This window comes from Carassius carassius, chromosome 45 (genome assembly GCF_963082965.1).
Source record: "Carassius carassius chromosome 45, fCarCar2.1, whole genome shotgun sequence".
NCBI classification, from domain to species: Eukaryota; Metazoa; Chordata; class Actinopteri; order Cypriniformes; family Cyprinidae; genus Carassius; species Carassius carassius.
Window position 1 is genome coordinate 7,688,351 of NC_081799.1, and position 17,947 is coordinate 7,706,297.

The 17,947-nt window shown below is 38.9% G+C and overlaps 3 protein-coding genes and 1 long non-coding RNA gene across 5 annotated transcripts; 2 read left to right on the forward strand and 2 right to left on the reverse strand.

Moving 5' to 3' along the window:
* Window positions 1-4,813, reverse strand: fstb (follistatin b). The gene is made up of 6 exons (XM_059539176.1): window positions 4,624-4,813; window positions 3,682-3,873; window positions 3,281-3,499; window positions 2,198-2,422; window positions 1,695-1,925; window positions 1-270 (listed from the first exon to the last, which is right to left on the reverse strand). The coding sequence occupies exons 1-6, from the start codon at window positions 4,706-4,708 to the stop codon at window positions 188-190; spliced, it is 1,035 nt and encodes a 344-aa protein (XP_059395159.1). The 5' UTR covers window positions 4,709-4,813; the 3' UTR covers window positions 1-187.
* An 8,361-nt stretch (window positions 4,814-13,174) lies between these two features.
* On the forward strand, window positions 13,175-14,774 carry LOC132127607 (molybdopterin synthase sulfur carrier subunit). 2 transcript variants are annotated; one of them, XM_059539547.1, is made up of 3 exons: window positions 13,175-13,318; window positions 13,493-13,614; window positions 14,635-14,774. In XM_059539547.1, the coding sequence occupies exons 1-3, from the start codon at window positions 13,307-13,309 to the stop codon at window positions 14,759-14,761; spliced, it is 261 nt and encodes an 86-aa protein (XP_059395530.1). In that variant the 5' UTR covers window positions 13,175-13,306; the 3' UTR covers window positions 14,762-14,774. The 2 variants fall into 2 exon arrangements, with proteins under 2 accessions (XP_059395530.1, XP_059395529.1); XM_059539546.1 differs by having other exon boundaries at window positions 13,178-13,318; window positions 13,490-13,614.
* Window positions 14,775-14,948: 174 nt separating this feature from the next.
* Window positions 14,949-16,605, forward strand: LOC132127606 (molybdopterin synthase catalytic subunit). The gene is made up of 4 exons (XM_059539545.1): window positions 14,949-15,063; window positions 15,153-15,306; window positions 15,393-15,516; window positions 16,359-16,605. The coding sequence occupies exons 1-4, from the start codon at window positions 14,949-14,951 to the stop codon at window positions 16,443-16,445; spliced, it is 480 nt and encodes a 159-aa protein (XP_059395528.1). The 3' UTR covers window positions 16,446-16,605.
* LOC132127609 (uncharacterized) lies at window positions 16,476-17,175 on the reverse strand. Its single transcript, XR_009427555.1, has 2 exons — window positions 17,136-17,175; window positions 16,476-16,938 (listed from the first exon to the last, which is right to left on the reverse strand). It is a non-coding gene; the product is annotated as an uncharacterized LOC132127609 (long non-coding RNA).
* Window positions 17,176-17,947: the final 772 nt, after the last annotated feature.

A 17,947-nucleotide genomic window follows, 5' to 3' on the forward strand; every position in this document is an offset into this window, starting at 1 on the left:
GAAAGACGAGAGAGATCATTTATTTGGACTATAAATGTATAAATAAAAAAGGCAAAAAAAAAAGTATAAATAAACATCTACAACAATAAGCATCTTCCACGTGGCTGTGGAAAATAAATAAGAGTACACGTCTGTACAACATGAACATGACTCTGTGCTCAAATGGAGTCCTGCTGTTGACGGTGGTTTATCCAGTCAGTAACAGAGATTGATGGCTATAATCCGTGTGATCTTCATCATCCTCCTCTTCATCCGTCTCTTCAGAGAGAGCTACGGAGGAATATAGCAGCTGTTGCATTAATATAAAACACAACAGCATTCAGGCACAGAGTCTTACTGCATCTTTCTCCCAAAGAAATCTCTAACTGATGCTTTGCAATTCACACAAGGTTGTGGGATCACAGCTCAGAGAGGAACGAGAGGGTGGGATTGAGTTTCTCTGTGGAATGGCGCTTTACCTCTGTCTTTTATTAGTGGAGACGATTTCTTGTATTTGTCAAGTCATTGTATAAAATCAAATCAAATCAAGCAAAGAGACACTACGTAATCCCTTCATATAAACAAAAATATCGCTGTTTGGAAGATGATGATTCTTCAATACCACACACAGACTCGGCCCGGTAAAATATGGTTCTACTTTAGGGCATTAACAACTGATCATCTAAACATGTTCCTGCTAAACATAAAATCACATTTTTCCCACATGAGATTTGTTATGTCCCACATTTTAATCATTATAAGGTTCAAATGAAAAAGTGATATTTTCTTGAAACGTGAAGAAAGTCATTTCTTCTAGATGAAAACATAGCTGTTTTCATTTAAAATACTTATGAAACACAGAATATGGTTAGAAAAATCTTTTTTTTTCACATTACGTAAAATGGACATAACAAACCGACAGTGAAAAAATGGAGTTTCCCTTTATTACATATAGACAATAGACAAAAGGTGTTAAAGATGTTAGCTGGGGTCAGAAATGAACGTCCGCAGACAATATTTGTCTCTCGGATTTGATTTTCTGGGCTTATAAAACATAGCATACTGACCATTACAAAAACTGCAATTAAAATATGCGTCAGAAATACATCTATATATTAAAATACACATAAAAAAAAAATTCTGCCCCCGTATATTTTATATTTCCAGGGCATTTTTTGTCACTTTTGCAACTGGTGATTTTCTGGCCATGCACCATAATGGCACCAGTTACGCTTTTCTTTGTCCATCACAGAGCCGGTCAGCCTGCCATAGGGCGAAAACAACAAGACGATTCACAAACAGAGCACGGTAATTGAGTTTACGTCCCTATGCACCTTCCACATGACACCGTCAGACACGTTTCTGTCTCTGATGCGCAGACAGTGAAACCAAATCAGAGGAGCAGCATGTTCAAAACTGTCTCGCATCCCAAAACGGAAATCCTTCAGACTTGACCTCAAAGATTTTGGCTTAACACCTCATTGAAAGAGAGGAGCAGGGGACAACTGCACTGTCCCGGACACTTCTAACATCTCATCGCCACTGAGTTAAGTCTTTGCGTTAGGAAGCCGACACTATGGCAAATACACGCTCTCTCTCCGACAGTCCTCGTGTTCCTCGTGGGCGCAATGGGAGGGGCAAGAAAGAGGGGTGTTTTCGGCAGGGGGAGGGAATGCGGGACATGGGTGCGGCTAGGTTTAGCATCCTCTACTTACAGTTGCAGGAGCCCGAGTGTTTGACTTCCAGGACAAGACCCAAAGAGCAGGCGGCCTGCCTCATGGCGCACTCGCTCGGGTAAGTGGCGTTGTCGCCGGCGCAGACGCTGTCACCCGGACGACTCTCGGGACAGGTCTCCTCGCATACCACGCAGCGTCCCCGTCCCGTCCGCTTGTCCCAAAGACACTTCCGTCCCTCCCGGCATTTGATATCTTCACAGGACCTGGCGTCTGTGGAGTAGACAAAGAAAATTAGAAGTTTTCCCAAAGTATGATTTCACTTAACTGTATATAAAACCTATTTTCAAGCCCCTGTCGGCTTTTAATTTTAGTTTTATTCCACTCCGTGTGGTTTGAGGAGGTATTAAATAATGCAGAAAAGCAGCAACAGTCAAAGCTACCCATGTGAAACATGAATATGTTATTGCAACAGAAAACAGAGTAATGAGAACCACATGTTTAAGAGAGGATTGTGCAAGCACAGGATTTTGACTTATTCTCACCTATGCATTTCCCCTCGTAGGCGACTCCAATGGACCATCCCATGATGCACGTGGCCCTTCGGATATGGCAGGCGCTGGCATACACAATCCCGTCGTTCCCACACAGGTACTGCTCCGGTGAGGTCACCTCAGGGCAAAGTCGGTTGCAGGTCACACAGTAGGCGTTGTTGGTCTGATCCAGTACACACTTCAAGTTTCCAGGACATTGCACATCATCGCATGATTCTGTATGAAAATAATAATCCATCAATGCTGGCAGCTTCTGTTTAACAAACTTTTACACCTGGTTACGTGATACTGATGTGAAACTATAGCTTTATATTCTGTCAATGCAACATAATATATATATATATACTGTATTAGTAGGCATAGTATTTTTATTAAAAAGACATGAAATTATGCATGTTCATTCAATTACTAGCAAGATATCATTCAGTTCCTTTTAAATGCACATTGTATTTAAAGAATTGAGAATTGAGTCTGAGTTTTAGGCTTAATAAGTCAATGTGAAACAGCATTTGCAACCATTTTACTTCTGTAATGTGGTATATTTCTGAGTGAAAAAGGATATTTAATGACAATTTTGGTCGAAATTTTCATTTCCGGTATCCATTGGGAATTCACGGGGTTCGTCAAAAGTGGGTGTTACTGTACATAACAGAATGTAATTTAAAATGCTGGTTTAAACTGATCTTATATGATCCAATGAGATCGCATGGCCTGCATGATGTCACCGGACTAAAAAATTGTTTCAGAGGCAGAGCAGATTAGTATTTTGTGAACATTTTAATTCTGTAATGTGACGTTCTGTAATGTAAAATTGTCACAAAACAGGATATGCAGCAAGAAAAATTTAAGTCGGGACCTAAATTTTCTATATCCATTGGGAATTGAGTGGATCATGAAAAGTCTTAACCAAATGTAAACAAAAATGCAAGTTTCTTAAAAGCAATTCTTGCATTATTCCTGTTGTCAATGAAAAAGTTGTTTCAGAGATGGAGCATGTTATTATTTTAAAATATTTAAGCATTTAAATTTAGATTTCATTTTTAATTTTAAAGTTTCAGGTTTAAGTGACCGTACTTTTGCATTTTCCCTGGTACTGCGCAGTCAGGTCAGGGTGTCTCTTGCACTTAGCCCTAAGAAGGGCACATTCGTTCCGGTATGTTTTCCCATCAGAGCCACACACTGGCCCTTTAAAGGTGACATTGGAGCAGTCTGGGGCACATACGCAGCGAGGCTTATTCCGCTTGTTCATTTTGCACCTCTTTCCAGGACCACAGTCCACATTATCACAAGTCTCTGTGGAATCAATAAAGAAGGCTATGATTAATTGACATGTCAGTTCTGGACTGACAAATGATCACAATGTTCATAAATGTTCCCTTAAATTTCCTGTCTGAAATCTTTATAGGCTAACAATTCAAAGCCTCTTCCAGATTATTTCCACTCATTCAAAAGATAAAATTACTCTTATGTGGTACCTTTACAAGGTATGCAATTCGGTGCACCGCCATTGAAGATCAGCCACCGGAAGAGCGTGTTATTGGGTACATCCTCCTCGGTCCACGCTGTGCCCAGGCGACCACTTCTACAACAGTCTTCCCGACTCATCCCAGACATGTAGAGAACTTGGCATCTCCCATTCTTGCCCTGCTGAAGCCAGCAGTTGCCAGCTGCAAAGAGCCACTTTATTACGTGCTGAATAATATTCTGCTTATATATCACTCATAGCAGGCATGTAATTGACTGTAGCTTACTGAAACCAAATAGTGCCAAGTAGAGCCACAACTACTTTGGACACTGAAGGGTACATGCTGGAATTTTTTTTTTTTTTTTTACTTTACATGTCTACAATTTCTAACTTTGGTCCCTTCAGTATTGAATATCTGGTTACATCTTTAGTGACAACTTACATTATGAAATAACCACAGATTTTGCTTGATCCAGGTAAAAGCTAAAAAAAAAATGTCAATGGTATTTTTAAAAAGGAACTCGGGTTTAAATTCCAATTGTTCAAAGAGTCATTTTGCCATCTGAATCCACTCAGATGGCTTAAGAAACACTATATTGTGGTTGTGCAAGCGTTTTTCTGTTTGTTTTTTTGTGCATTGTTTCATGCTCAACCGTTTAGACATAATACCATTTTAAACATCATAAATAATACAAAATACCACACTTGCTATTGCACAACGTTTGACGTAATGTCTGAGAGGAAGTGCCTTTAAAATACATATCTATGGTAAATTCTTATAGGCGTCTCAAAAACAAGTTAATATAATTTTTCTTAGTTTTTACGCACGAGAGGCACCAGCGCGCAACCGGACCGCTGCTCAAGTCCAAATAAATGCATGAATGGCTTTATCACTGCATAATATCCCCCATTCAGACTTCAGACTGCACGCGAAGGATATGTGTCACTTTACCTTGTACTTTCTGCTGTTCCATCAAGTGCGCGAACCATATGAGAAGCGCGATCACGCTCTGGCGGAGCTGCGGTAACTGTAGCATCCTCAGAAAAAGTGGAGACGCGCGTTGGAGACAGACGGACAACAGACGGACAGATGTTGTCCCGATGCTTTGCACTCACTGACTGTCATACACACCGAATCTGTCTCGCTTTTTAAATCTATATGGGGTCTCGAGTTGGGTGCCTGTGGTGGGCGGTCTTCATACTTCATAGGGGGGTGGGGAGAGCATTGTAATAGTTTGCCCACCGAAATTTATCAGGTGACACTTGGAAGTCTAGAAACTTTCTCCCCTCAAGTGCAACATTATGATTTGGGGCTGAGTTCGGGAGGATTTCAAAGAGTTGGAAAACAGCAGAAAATTGATTTGGGGTCTGTTTGTGTTTAATGTGGAAAGAAGGCTGATTGTTACAGCATAATATTTTTTTTTTCTTACAGCATATGCCAAACTTTGAAGTTGAACTGTTATGAAACAAATCAGTTATGCAAAATTGCACAATAAATACTAGTTTATTTTTGATGGGGTAACATTTGATTGTTGTAGGATTGTAAACATTCTCAGAAAATGTTAATGTTAATAAAGTGGGATGGCCATGATGCTAAAATGTTATATATAAGAATAACAGAGTTGAGTTTTATGCTTAATATTATGCTGCTCTTAAAATCTTGAAACTACAAGGTATCTTTCTGCAAATATCTAGTTTTTTTTTCCTCAAACATATGGCAACAGGGTTGACCATTTTAGATTGTACTTGCCAAAAATCATAATACAATATAAGATGATGAAAAATACAAGTTCACAATGATAATTACTGTTATTATGATTTATTTTCATTAAATTATGGTATTATACAGATAAGGGGAATTATAAGGGAAATGGGCCGATGTCTAACCTGGAATTTCATGTTCTTTTAATAAAAAATGTGTGTGTATGTGTCTGTGTGTATAGTGAGTGAGAGAGAGAGAGAGAGAGAGAAATTGTTCATAGAATTCTAAAATGTTGATGTGTTCTAGGCAATTTTTTATGTATGCATATATTTTTTATTATTTCATTTATTCATTCTTGATTCAGTGTAAACACTATGCTTTGACAATACATTGTAACAATTTGCATGCCAATAAAGCACATATTGAATTGAAAGATATGAGAGAAAGAATAAAGAAAAAATACTTTAATTAATGTATTTTTAGTTCATTAAAAATTTGCTAATACAACAAGAACAGGGAACAGACCAAAAACTCCAAATAAATAATACAACATGGAGAAAGAATACATAAAAAATGTTTGAATTATGAAAAAAAAGTTTCTTGAACTTTGTAGTCTCTAAACAAACAGTGAAAGTTAAAGTCAGTTTTTATATGATGCACAAAGTGCACCCTTATCATTTAATCCTATTGGCTTATATTATGGCCTAACCAACAACAAAAAAGGTATTAGATTACTAAAAAAAAAATTTAATTTTTTTTTTTAATTACTACACTCTTTATCAGTAAAGCTCTATATACTCTACTGTATAGCAAATCAGACAATATGCATAGAGACAAAAGCATCTCTGTGCCATGGCAATACGTATGAACTATTCAAATTCTCTGCTTTGAATGGATTTGACACTTTTTCATCTATTTCAGATGGGATGATGAGTGTTAATCTTTTAAAGTGGCCTATTACTGTGAATTTTGATGGGTACTAATAGAATGAAGAAGTGCGGTTATTCTAATAATAGTTGAGACAGTTGTTTGGTCCTCAGGGTCAAACCTGTAAATATAGCAGAACAAATTCTCCTTCAAAAGGGAGCAATCAGGGTGTTTCGTTACATTCAGTTTAAACTATTAGTGATGCGACGTGACACGACAAACTCCTATGAAGCTGCTGACGTTGCACTCTTGAAAAGTAGATGACCCTTTTAGTTCCCTTTTTGAAATGTAACTCCCATTTGACGAATATTTAGAGAAACTCGTGTTTAATCGATTGGTTGTGCACAAACAAATGGTGTTCAAGCCCACCAGAAGGGGCGGAGCTGAATGCGATATAAGTCAGCTTGGAGCGCCATCTTATCAGAATCTTCTGCTTCAGTGATGAGACCATCTCTACGCTGACTCTGTGATCTATAAGCTGAAGACGGAAGAAGCACAGCCTTCAGCTCGCCTCTGTAGAAGCACGATGCAGAATGGCAGTGAGTGAGTCACCTGTCTAGGCAGTGCCCATGCAGAGACTCTTCTCCACTCCCGAATTACCTTCTTAAATGAAGGCAACCGTTGGCAAGAACCTGTGTGCTCATTCTCCCCCGGCACTTTGATCTGCTGGTGTGGGTTTTACACGTGAGATCTGTAAGAGATTGCTCTTACATGGAGCAATTAAGATCGCTGACAGCTTTGCATTTGTGTGTGTTGCTGATGCTACGCTCACTGGGACAGGCTGCTTTCACAGACGAAAGCTCGAGTTGTCCCTGCATTGCTCGTGGATCCCCTTTTTCAATAAATATGGCCCCACTTCCCCTGCTCTTGTGTTTCTCCCCTCTCAGTTACCTTGGGGAAGAAACGGCAATCAGGCTTGAGTGATTTTATGAAGTAAAGGCTGTCATCAGTGATTTCACATCACTGACAGCCTCGGATTTGAGTGTGCCACTCCCCTGGGCTACGCCAATGCTGAGGCTGTGCTCACTGAGACAGATCGCTCTCACTGTGAGAGTGTGTGTCTCGATCTGCTGTACTCCTGGTTTGCCTTCTTCAATGAAGGTGGCCCCGCCCCGCCCCGCCCCTCCCGCTCTTACGTTCTCCCCTCCAAGCTATCTTAGAGGATGAAACAGTAAAGTCACAGGGCTGAGCAACTAGGCTTGAGTGATCACATGTCAGCACATCTTCTGTATGCTCTATTCTTCCCACAGTGCTTTGATCCACCATTGTGTGTTTACACGTGAGGATTAACCCCTCATTTGCACAAATTATTTTATCCTTTTTAGGCGGATACACACAGCACTTTGATCTGCTGGTGTGTTTACACTTGAGGATCATCAACACCCCTCCTCTAATGAACTGTTTTATCTTTTTAGGCGGATTAAAAAGGAGAATACTGACAGATTCAGATTAGACGCATCTGGACCACGCCTACTCTGACGTTGTGCTCACGGGGGCTGGCTGCTCACACTTAGTCTAGCAAAGTAGAACTTTTGAGAGGAAAAAGAAAGGATCAGTTCACGCTGAGGCTGGAACTTCATCAAAAAAAGCTCACGCTTGCTTTTTTATTCATCTGTTCGACACTGAGCGATGAAAATTCTATTCAAGCTAGGCACGTCCTTCTCATTCAGCACATGCCCAAGCAAACTACCACTGTGATAGTGGACCCACAAGAGCAATTCTCCTCTCTTCATACTGCGAATGCTAGTTCCCCGCCCCTGTGCCGTAAACTGCCATTAGTAGGAAAGTAACCGCTTGCCGCCTGGCTCTTTGCTTGGAAAGCAATCCCCAGTGTGTCAAGCTGAAGCTGGATACTAAAAACCATGGAATGAGGTTACTCTATTATTCACACTTCGGTACTGGACAATGCATGTTCTTTGGTCCGAAGTACATACACTGCTGGAAATGGTTCCCTTAGCGAACAGTGAGTCAGGTTTTTACAGCCGTTACTTCCACGTTCCCAAGAGAGACGGTGGGACCAGACTAATACTCGATCTCAGATATCTGAGCCGGATCCTCATGCAACAGCTTTTCAGAATGTTAACTTAAACAGATCCTCACGCAAATATTCCTGGGGACTGGTTTTTGTTGGTGAAAGACGCGAAAGACTAGTGGGAATACACTTTTTGAACTACCTCGACGACTGGCCATATCAGAATGGGACATTTTTGCTCACAGGTTGTTGTTGCTTAACCACCTAGAGTGTCTTGGGCTGAAAATCAATTCAACTTGAGTTTTCTGATTCCCAGACAGTGAGTGACTTTCTGGGAACATTTATAGACTCTGTGAAAATTCAAGCTTGGATTACACCAGTACATTCCTGACGGCATTGTTCAAGGCCTGAGCATCCAGCCCCTTCAATATTGTCAATATTGGCTAAAGGCCCACGTCCCCTCCCACGCCTAGCGCCTGGGCCTTGGTTATGTCAGGGAAACTCATTGCTGTGTCAAAACTGTGGCCCCATGGACAATTCCCTGCCTGTTTCTGTTAGGCATGCAGTTGGGAACGACCTCCAGAAGGAAGTGTGTCACACCTGGCACCTCCAGCTCAGGCTGGGACGTTCTGTACGAGGGCAATCTGGCATACGGCTCCTGGGTGACCAATGAGCGATGCTTACATTCAGGCTGCCTCAAAATGATGGCTGTTTGCTGGCCCTGAAAACCTTCCTGTCAACCTTAAAGGGGAACAATGTCCTGGTCCATTCAAACAACACGACTATAGAAGCCTTTATCAACCGCCAAGGCAGCCTTAGGTCACATCCCCATCACAGGATCACTCAACGTCTCCTGCTTTGGGCACAGAGAGAACTCATCTCACTACGAGCAGTTCATGTGCCAGGCAGACTGAACCAGGGAGCAGATACGTGACTCCAGGGGAATGGAGGCTACATCCCCCGATGGTTTAGATGATCTGGTCAGTTTTTGGCAGGTCAAGAGGTCGACCTTTTCGCCTCCAAAGACAACTATCATTGTCCAACCTATTTTTCAAGACAGCGGGATTCTCTGGCCCACGATTGGCCCAAGACCCATCTCTATACCTCCAGTCAGGGACACAAAGTGCTCTCTCCTCCTTGTGGCCCCTCTCTGGAGGAACAAGTCTGGTTTCCAGAGATGATCTAGCTGCTATCTGCAGCACTTTGGTCAATACCACTGAGGAGAAACCTTCTCTCACAGGCACAGGGAAAGATTTGGCATCCCCTGCCGGAACTGGGTAGCCTTCATGTTTGGCCGCTCGACGAGAATCAAGCCAACTCCCAGCGAGTCACTAATACTATTTTAGAGGCTAGAGCTCCATCTACAAGACACCTCTATGCCTCTATGGAGCCCTCGCTGAGTGTCCCTGGATTGAGCACGTGGAGCAGGCTAAATTCTGCATCTGCTTATAGCACAACGCTACTGGATACGTTCTCCAAGCAGTTGTCAAACGACGATGCAATTGAAGTAACCTTTCAATAGGGAATGCTCCAGTTACTCACGTAACCTAGATTCACTCAAATAAGGGAACAAGAGCGTTGCGTAATTTGCCATGCTATAGCTGCACATGATTGATGGCTGTCGCTTCAGTCATATGATTTTGATGAGATGGCACTCCCAGCCAACTTATATAGTGGTTGGCTCTGCTTTGTGCAGCTACACAAACGTTAACCAATCAGGCTTCAGTAATACAGTAAACAGGAGTTCCCTTAAGCAGACATCAAACGACGATGCAACATTCATTCCCATATCTCAGGGAACCTGAGGTTACATGAGTAACTGGAGCGTTTACCAGTTTCACACTTGCAGTTTAGATGAGGTGTTACATAAGTGACCTGTAATGTTGAGGTATACATAAATAAAAACTAGTGGTGGGCATATATTAATTTTTTATTCTAGATTAATCTCACTGTAATCTTGGAATTAATCTAGATTAAAATGGCTCATTTGAATTCTGCCAAAGGCATTCAGAATATGTGTGCTACCCAAATAAAATAATGACTAAAAGTAAGTCTTTTAGAACAGGTTTCTCAAGCCAGGTGGTGCATTACGCCTGTTTCACACATACTCCGTCTGCAGTGCGTATGCCTTTGCTTATTTTTTTACGCACCCATGTTAACGGATTCCAGCGTTCACACTGCATGATTTTGCAGTCCGTCAGTGCGTTCCAGGAACAGTGCGTCTGCAGCAGTGCAGCGATCATTTATGTACCAAGTCTATTTTTGCTGTGCGGCATGCGCTGAATTAAAGTGACAGCGCATTGTTCGTGGTAAAAATTAACATGGATTGACACAGAAATGCAGTAATTTCACAATAAACGTATACTAATTAAAGCCTACTGTGTTTCACATGCAACACATGGGTTTTTGGCTAGGGTTAAAACTATAAAAAGAGCACCTTTAGATAAACGAGCCAACATAATATATGCACTTTTATGGAAGCAGGAAAAACAAAGTTCATTAAGACCCGTGGGATTGCTTGTAATAAAAATTTAAATGCAAAAGGCACGAGAGATGACTGTTTCTGTCAGTGGTGTTTTAATCTTTGCGTTATCCTAACAAGAAAAGTAGGCAAAATGTTGTGTTTAAATATTTTGCCGCTTGCTTGAGCAGCTTATTATACAAACCTAGAAGTCAAATGCATGAATAATATTTTTTTTATTGAGTTAACTATTGTCTATGATTATGAAAGATTGTAACTGTTCTGTGATAAAAGAGTCACAATGCTGAAGAGGAATGTTTTTTTTACATGATTTGAAATCTAAATAATGAATAAATGTTGAGTTTGTGGACTAAACAGCCGCGGATCAGTAGCGGACTGCAAACGCGTCCTGTGTGAAAGCACAATGAGTCCGTGCTGCTTCTGGACCACATACGTAACGCACACGGACTTCATACGCACTGCAGACGGAGTTTGTGTGAAACAGGCGTTAGACCAGGGGCTCATCTCCTGTTTCCAAAATGCATCACAAAGTGCTTGAGAAAGCTGTAAACTAATTCCACATTGCACAAGGTGCAAACAACCTTACGCCTGTTTCACACATACATATGTGTTTCATATTTTTTTATGCACCCATGCTAACGGATTCCTGCGTTCACGCGGTTGCGGCCCTCAGTGCGTTCCAGGAGCGGTGCGTCTGCAGCAGTGCAGCACAATGAGTATGAGTCCGTGCTGCTTCTGCACCACATACGTAATGCACACGGACTGCATACGCACTGCAGATGGAGTATGTGTGAAACAGGCATTCGTCTTGTCGAGGTTTCCATTGGGAAGCTTCTTAAAAAAAATAAAAAAATTCCCTGAAGCAAACCCTGCGGCTTCAGCTGCATCCATGTTAGCATGTCACGTTTGATGTGGTAATTTCACAGTAGGCATACACACAGGTTTAAAGACTCGTTCTTGCCCCCTACAGATTCAGCTAGGTATACATCCGCGCTAAAATATCAAGGTGAAAGTCATCATAGCTCGCCTAGTATAGACCCATCTCTCAACCCAACTTTGAGAATAGATTAACGGCGATCTTTTTTTTATCGCCCAATAAGAGTCTCCCGTTAATGCAGCACGTTAACGCCGATAACGGCCACCACTAATAAAAACACAAACCAACACATTCTTAACTGTGAAAGGTTGTTCCATTTCTTTAAGAATTTAAATCTTGGTGGATTTTTCTAACCAGAGAATGTGCAAACGCATTGATTTTTACGGTGATTGACGAAACGCTGACTATCCCATGATGGCGGACATGTCGAGAGTGGTCAAATGTGGGATCTATCTATTCATATCTATGGTACTATGTTTGTATACCAGTTATAGACCTTATTTGGTTTAGCATATTGAATTCAACATGGATGAAAATGAGGCTGTGAGGGACAAACTTACTAACCTAACGATGGCACACACTGTATAAAGTTTTCAAACTGTTTTATGGTGTACTTGTCTATTGAAAGACATTTAATCAGCTGAACAATAGCTTTTAAACATCATTGCTGTCAATTAAACACTGTACTTCTTTCCTTAGATTTTTTATATGGTGCCACCCTGACTTAAGTTTATTTTAGTTTTACTAGTAACAATTTATTATGTAATACTTCACATAACTTATTTTTTAGTTATACATACTGGTATCTATTAACTATCTGTCAGTAGTAACATTTCTTTACATATAAATATTGCACTCACAATTAGATTATTTAGTCTATTATTAGGTAAAACGAAGTAGTAGGCCTACTGGTAACATAAAACATACTAGTTTTAAGAAGTAAATGTTTAATTGGCTTGCCAGATATGTCTGGGTGTTGCCTTGCTGTCCCTCTGTTGAAAAATGGGGAGAAATGAGACTCTGCAAGTGTCTCCTGCCACACGTTGTTAATAACAATGGCTGTGAAACGGGGACATAAGTTGCACAGCTGTGGTTTGTGGTTGCAGATGTCACTGGATTGATCGAATGCCACACAGGATTGTCTTACTGAACAAAAACAGCTATCGGCTGTTTAATAATGCCGAAACGAGCGTTTGATCAATTGTTTTAAAATTGTTTCCCTATACGGAATGATTTAAAAGTTAGATATGCGCATAAGGATTTACATGAGTCTAAATATAGTAACCCTGAATAAAGTGAGCCTATACTATATTATGGACCTAATTGTGAGGTTGGTGAAGGGCTCAATTTGTTATGTATTGTAAATATGGGGACATCTGCTGGTGAAAGGTGGAATGAAATATAGGGCTAATTTCAGGAACGTTTAAACGCCGCTTTTTCAACGATAAAAGCTCAATTAAGACTTAATAGATAAGAAGAAGTGCGAATTCATAATATGTAATTTTAAACATTCACAAACTCATTGAGTTCCGGAATAAACAGCGTCACGTGTCTGTCTTCCTGTCACGAGTCAGCTGACCTGAAGCAAAACCAATCGGATTTGGGCTCACAGGAAGACAAACCGACGCACGCGGCGAAGGGTTGAAGTTTACTTGTGTCCAGCCAATATACATACATGAATACCGAGGTAAGTCTGCTATTAAAATAGTTTATACAATGTCTTATCAACCTCCTAAGCGAAAATACGAAACGTGCCATGTTTACTTAACGTTAATCACTCAGTGAACTTATTGAGTGTTTTGGGAAGTTTTCTCTGACTCTGTTCTAATAAATATCTAACGTTACGTTATTTGTTAAGCAGGTGTCGGTTCTGTACTTTGCAAAAAGTGCCGAATTAACGGGACTTAAAGCAGAAAACATAACGGTTCCGTCAAACATATCCTCTCTACGGCTGTGGCAGCATTTGGAGACCAGACATCCAAGGTGAATTATTATTTGAACTACATTAATACCACTGTTAAACTTTCAGATCAGTGATTTCAAACTGCAAGTCACCAACGCGATAAAACTAGAAAAAGATCAAACAGATGAGATGTTGCCACTCAGTCCACCAATCAGAGACTTCACTAATAATACAACTTAATATCAGCAATAACAATATTTGTGATGATAATTAAGTATATATTTTTACATGTAATAACATTCGGCATATTTTGACATACAAATACTATTTATAGTAGTACTACTTATTATTAATACATATTTTTGAATATATCTTTGTTATATATTTTGTTATAAGTTTTTAATTGCAAAGAGAATGTTTAAAGCATGTTTATAAACTGTAACTTTCATTGCATTACAAGATATATATATATATATATATAATATAATGCTCAGTGTTATTACATTAAATATCATATATATTTAATGTAATAACACTGAACATTATATTTGCAGTGTAAATATTTAATTCATACTTTGCCCGGAATTGAAGTCTTTTTATGTGAAATGTATTGCTCTGTGCACACTCGTTAAGCATGTAAAATTAATTCTCTAGAAATTACTACTTTGCGTTGTTTTCCAAATGTACAAGAGCAGAGGTGTCCAAACTTTTCTTAATACAAACAACGATAAATCAAGCTTAATTGAGGAGGGCCATGTGCCAAAAATATTTTATAATAAAATGTAGTAGTAAATAAGTAATTAAAGTAATATTTAAACATTTATTTACTAATGTTAAACATTAACTTTTTAAATATATTTGACATTTTAAAAAATCATATTAATATATATATTGTTTTTAACATTTAAATGCAACTATTGCAAAAATGAAACATAAAAGAGATAAATATAGTAATCGAAATGAAAATATGCTTTAGTGGGGTTTATCCCCTGGGCTCTGGTTTGGGTATTTCTGGACTAGAGCATCTGTTCATTTTATTTTAATTTCTGTTCATTATGTATAGTACTGTTTAATTCCTGAGATGTGTGTCCGGCTCGCAGACTCTCTGTGTTACGGGATCAGGTGGTTCTGGCCGTGTGTCAGGAGTACGTGCCTCTGGGAGAGCAGCCGCTCACCCTTAGAGACGGAGACGAGGTGGCCATTATACCGCCCCTCAGTGGAGGCTAAAGACATTAATAAGGTGGGCATCAAATCCAACACCCGTCTGTCTTTGTTACAGTGTTTTATTTTTTATCTATATAATAATAAAACATTAATATAAACCCATAACAACGTAAGGGTTTCATAGTGTACTTCATATTACATTCATTATATAGAAAGCTATTTTATAAATAATGATTTTTTTTATGCAGGAATGGCTGCAGACGGGGGTCAGGATCTAATTACACTCACTGTTGACAAGCTCTCTGCTGATCGTGTTTCTGAATCTGTTACGTGTCCCTCCTGTGGTGCTGTATCTCTGTTTATTGGTCAGTCTTTGTAATGCCATCATTGCTTCGGTTTAGACTTGGCTTTCTTACAGCTACATATCAGGTTTATATGTGATCTCCTCTTTCAGGGACTACCAGAGATCATTTTGAGGGGAAGAAAGTGATCCGGCTTGAATATGAGGCGTACAGTCCAATGGCAGAGTCCGAGCTCAGGAAGATCTGCAGTGAGGTCCGGACCAAGTGGCCCAGCGTCAGACACATTAACATACAGCATAGACTCGGGTGAGTCTCAAAGCTTGTTTAGATAATAGAAGTTAATCACTTTAACATCATTGTATTTAGAGGATGTTTTCCCACCGTGTCCACAGTGTGGTTCCTATAACAGAAGCTAGTGTTATAATTGGGATCTCATCACCGCACAGAAGTGATTCCCTGGAGGCGGTGAAGTACTGCATCGACACACTCAAAGCTACTGTGCCAATCTGGAAAAAGGTCTGTGTAACCATATAGAACATGAATAAGGTACAGAAAAAGACCTTTGAGAAGGAGGTGCTTTACAAAAGTCAACCTCAGGAGGTCAGAATCAATATTAAATTAGCTTTTTTTTTTTTTACAAAACCATAATGTGGCACATTTTAAAATCAATTTGTATGATACTATTACTGTCTAGTAATAAACACTAAAAAGACATGGATGATACAACTTGAGAAAACTTTTTAATATAATAGCAAGCTATTAACAATACATTTTTGTTAAACTTACATTTGCAATAAATTATGGGTAGTATTTAAGTTGATAAATGCAGTCAACACTACAATTTGGTTAATAAAGATAAAATGGATGAGTTTTGTTTGTCTTCCGATCATAATTGAAAATGAAATGTTACTCTAAGAAAGGTAAACATTTAACCATTAGAATTAGTTAAATAATTGTTTTTAATTCAGTGATTTAAAAATAAATTCAGCATATTGTCAAAATCATGGCTTGTGATTGTAATTATTGGATATTTGATAAGATCAAAATCTGGGACACACTTAAAAAACAGATATTTTTCATTTAAAACCAGCTATTTTTATGCTAGGTAATCTTATGTAATCAAATAGTTTTAGCAAAACAAAAAAAAATATTTGTGCCTCTTTAAGTATAATTATTATCTTTGAAGTTTTTAAGTAAAAATAATAAAGTTATAAGACACTACAGTGTACCCTGTTTGTGGAACCCTTCCTTTTGTAAAATAACTCTTAATTATTGCCATCAAAGTGTAATAATTTCTCTTCATATATTACATTGCACAATTGTTTGGAACATGTTTGTAATTATTTTGTTCTTTTCAGGAAATATACGAGTCTGGGGAGCCGTGCTGGAAAGAGAACAAGGAGTGTTTGTGGGGGGATACTGGGAAAGATCCCAAACAAAGCTGAACTGTTAACTAGCAAATGAGCTACAGTAAATCTCACGAGGCATTAAGAGGTTTTTATTGAAAAAATACAAAGCTCAAAGTTTTCCTGTAACACCTGATGAGACAACGATTTGAAAAAAAAAGAGCATATTCTACTCTTCTCTTGAATAAAAAGTCTTAAAGTACCAGTGCAAAAACATCATGTAAACATTAAGGGAAATCTTTGTCGTTTATGTTGTCTTTGATTAGACGGGTCTCAAAGATTTCATTAAAATGTCACATGACGACATCAGTAGAAGTTAAACCCTGAATTCATGTAGCAATTTACTAAAACTTTCATATACATGCAAATGTGTTGGACATTTCAGAATATTTGACTACATCATATAATGCTTTGATCATTTGTTAAAGCAGTCAACTAGTTTGAAATGTCATTATACATTTGCGCATTAAAATTAAGCTCTATTTAATGTTTACAAATGGCAAGTTAGTAATAAGAAACAATGCAGAAAACACTTACATTTATCCATTTAGCTGACACTTTTATCCAAAGCGACTTACAATTGCTATATATGTCAGAGGTCGCACGCCTCTGGAGCAACTAGGGGTTAAGTGTCTTGCTCAGGGACACATTGGTGTCTTACAGTGGATTCGAACCCGGGTCTCTCACACCAAATGCATGTGTCTTATCCACTGCGCCAACACCACCCACTTAATGTTTAATTAACATCTTAAAAGTTAACATCTTAATGCTTACATCATTTGTTACTGTAAGATTTAATGTTAAGTTTTTAAAGTGTTTCTTATTACTAACTTAATTCATTTGTGCAAGTAGTCACAATAATTTATTTTCTCATGCAGTGTTAGTCCATTTCCCTGGTGTGTTGCATACAGTGGCACTGGTTCATTTTTACATCATATGGACAACAGTGGCATAGTAGAATTTACAAAAAGCCTGCTTTGCCAGTGCATTGCTGCTTTGGTCATAAACATTTTTTTGAGTTTGTAATTTGGTTTTGCAGAGATGGTCTCACTACAATTTTGTGAAGGTTTCTTTTCACTGATACTGTATAATTTGGAACATATGCCTGGTATTCTTTAGAATTTGTGGGAAAAGTTTGGGAATTTAAGTACTCCAGTATATTAAAAAATTGCCACCAATTTTCACATTAGGCCTAGTATGTTAGGGTATGCATACACCTAAAATCTTTGGTGACACTACAGTATACACGCATTCAGCTCAGCTTTAACTCTGAATAGCCGCAACTGAACAGGGTTAAGGCTAGAAGGGATAAAGCAGCGGCTACTGGGCATAATTTTTGTCACACTGTACAACAATAATTACTATTTTTTGACATTATTGTAAGGGCTAGGTTTAGGGTTGGGGTAGGTGTTGACGTTAATAAAAAACACAAATAAGAAGAAAATAAAATTTCATTGTTAGTTTCTGGTTGGAGCTGTATCCCTTCTAGCCAAAACCATCGAACAGCCCTAGTACAATGTATGGTCAGTTCACATGTGCAC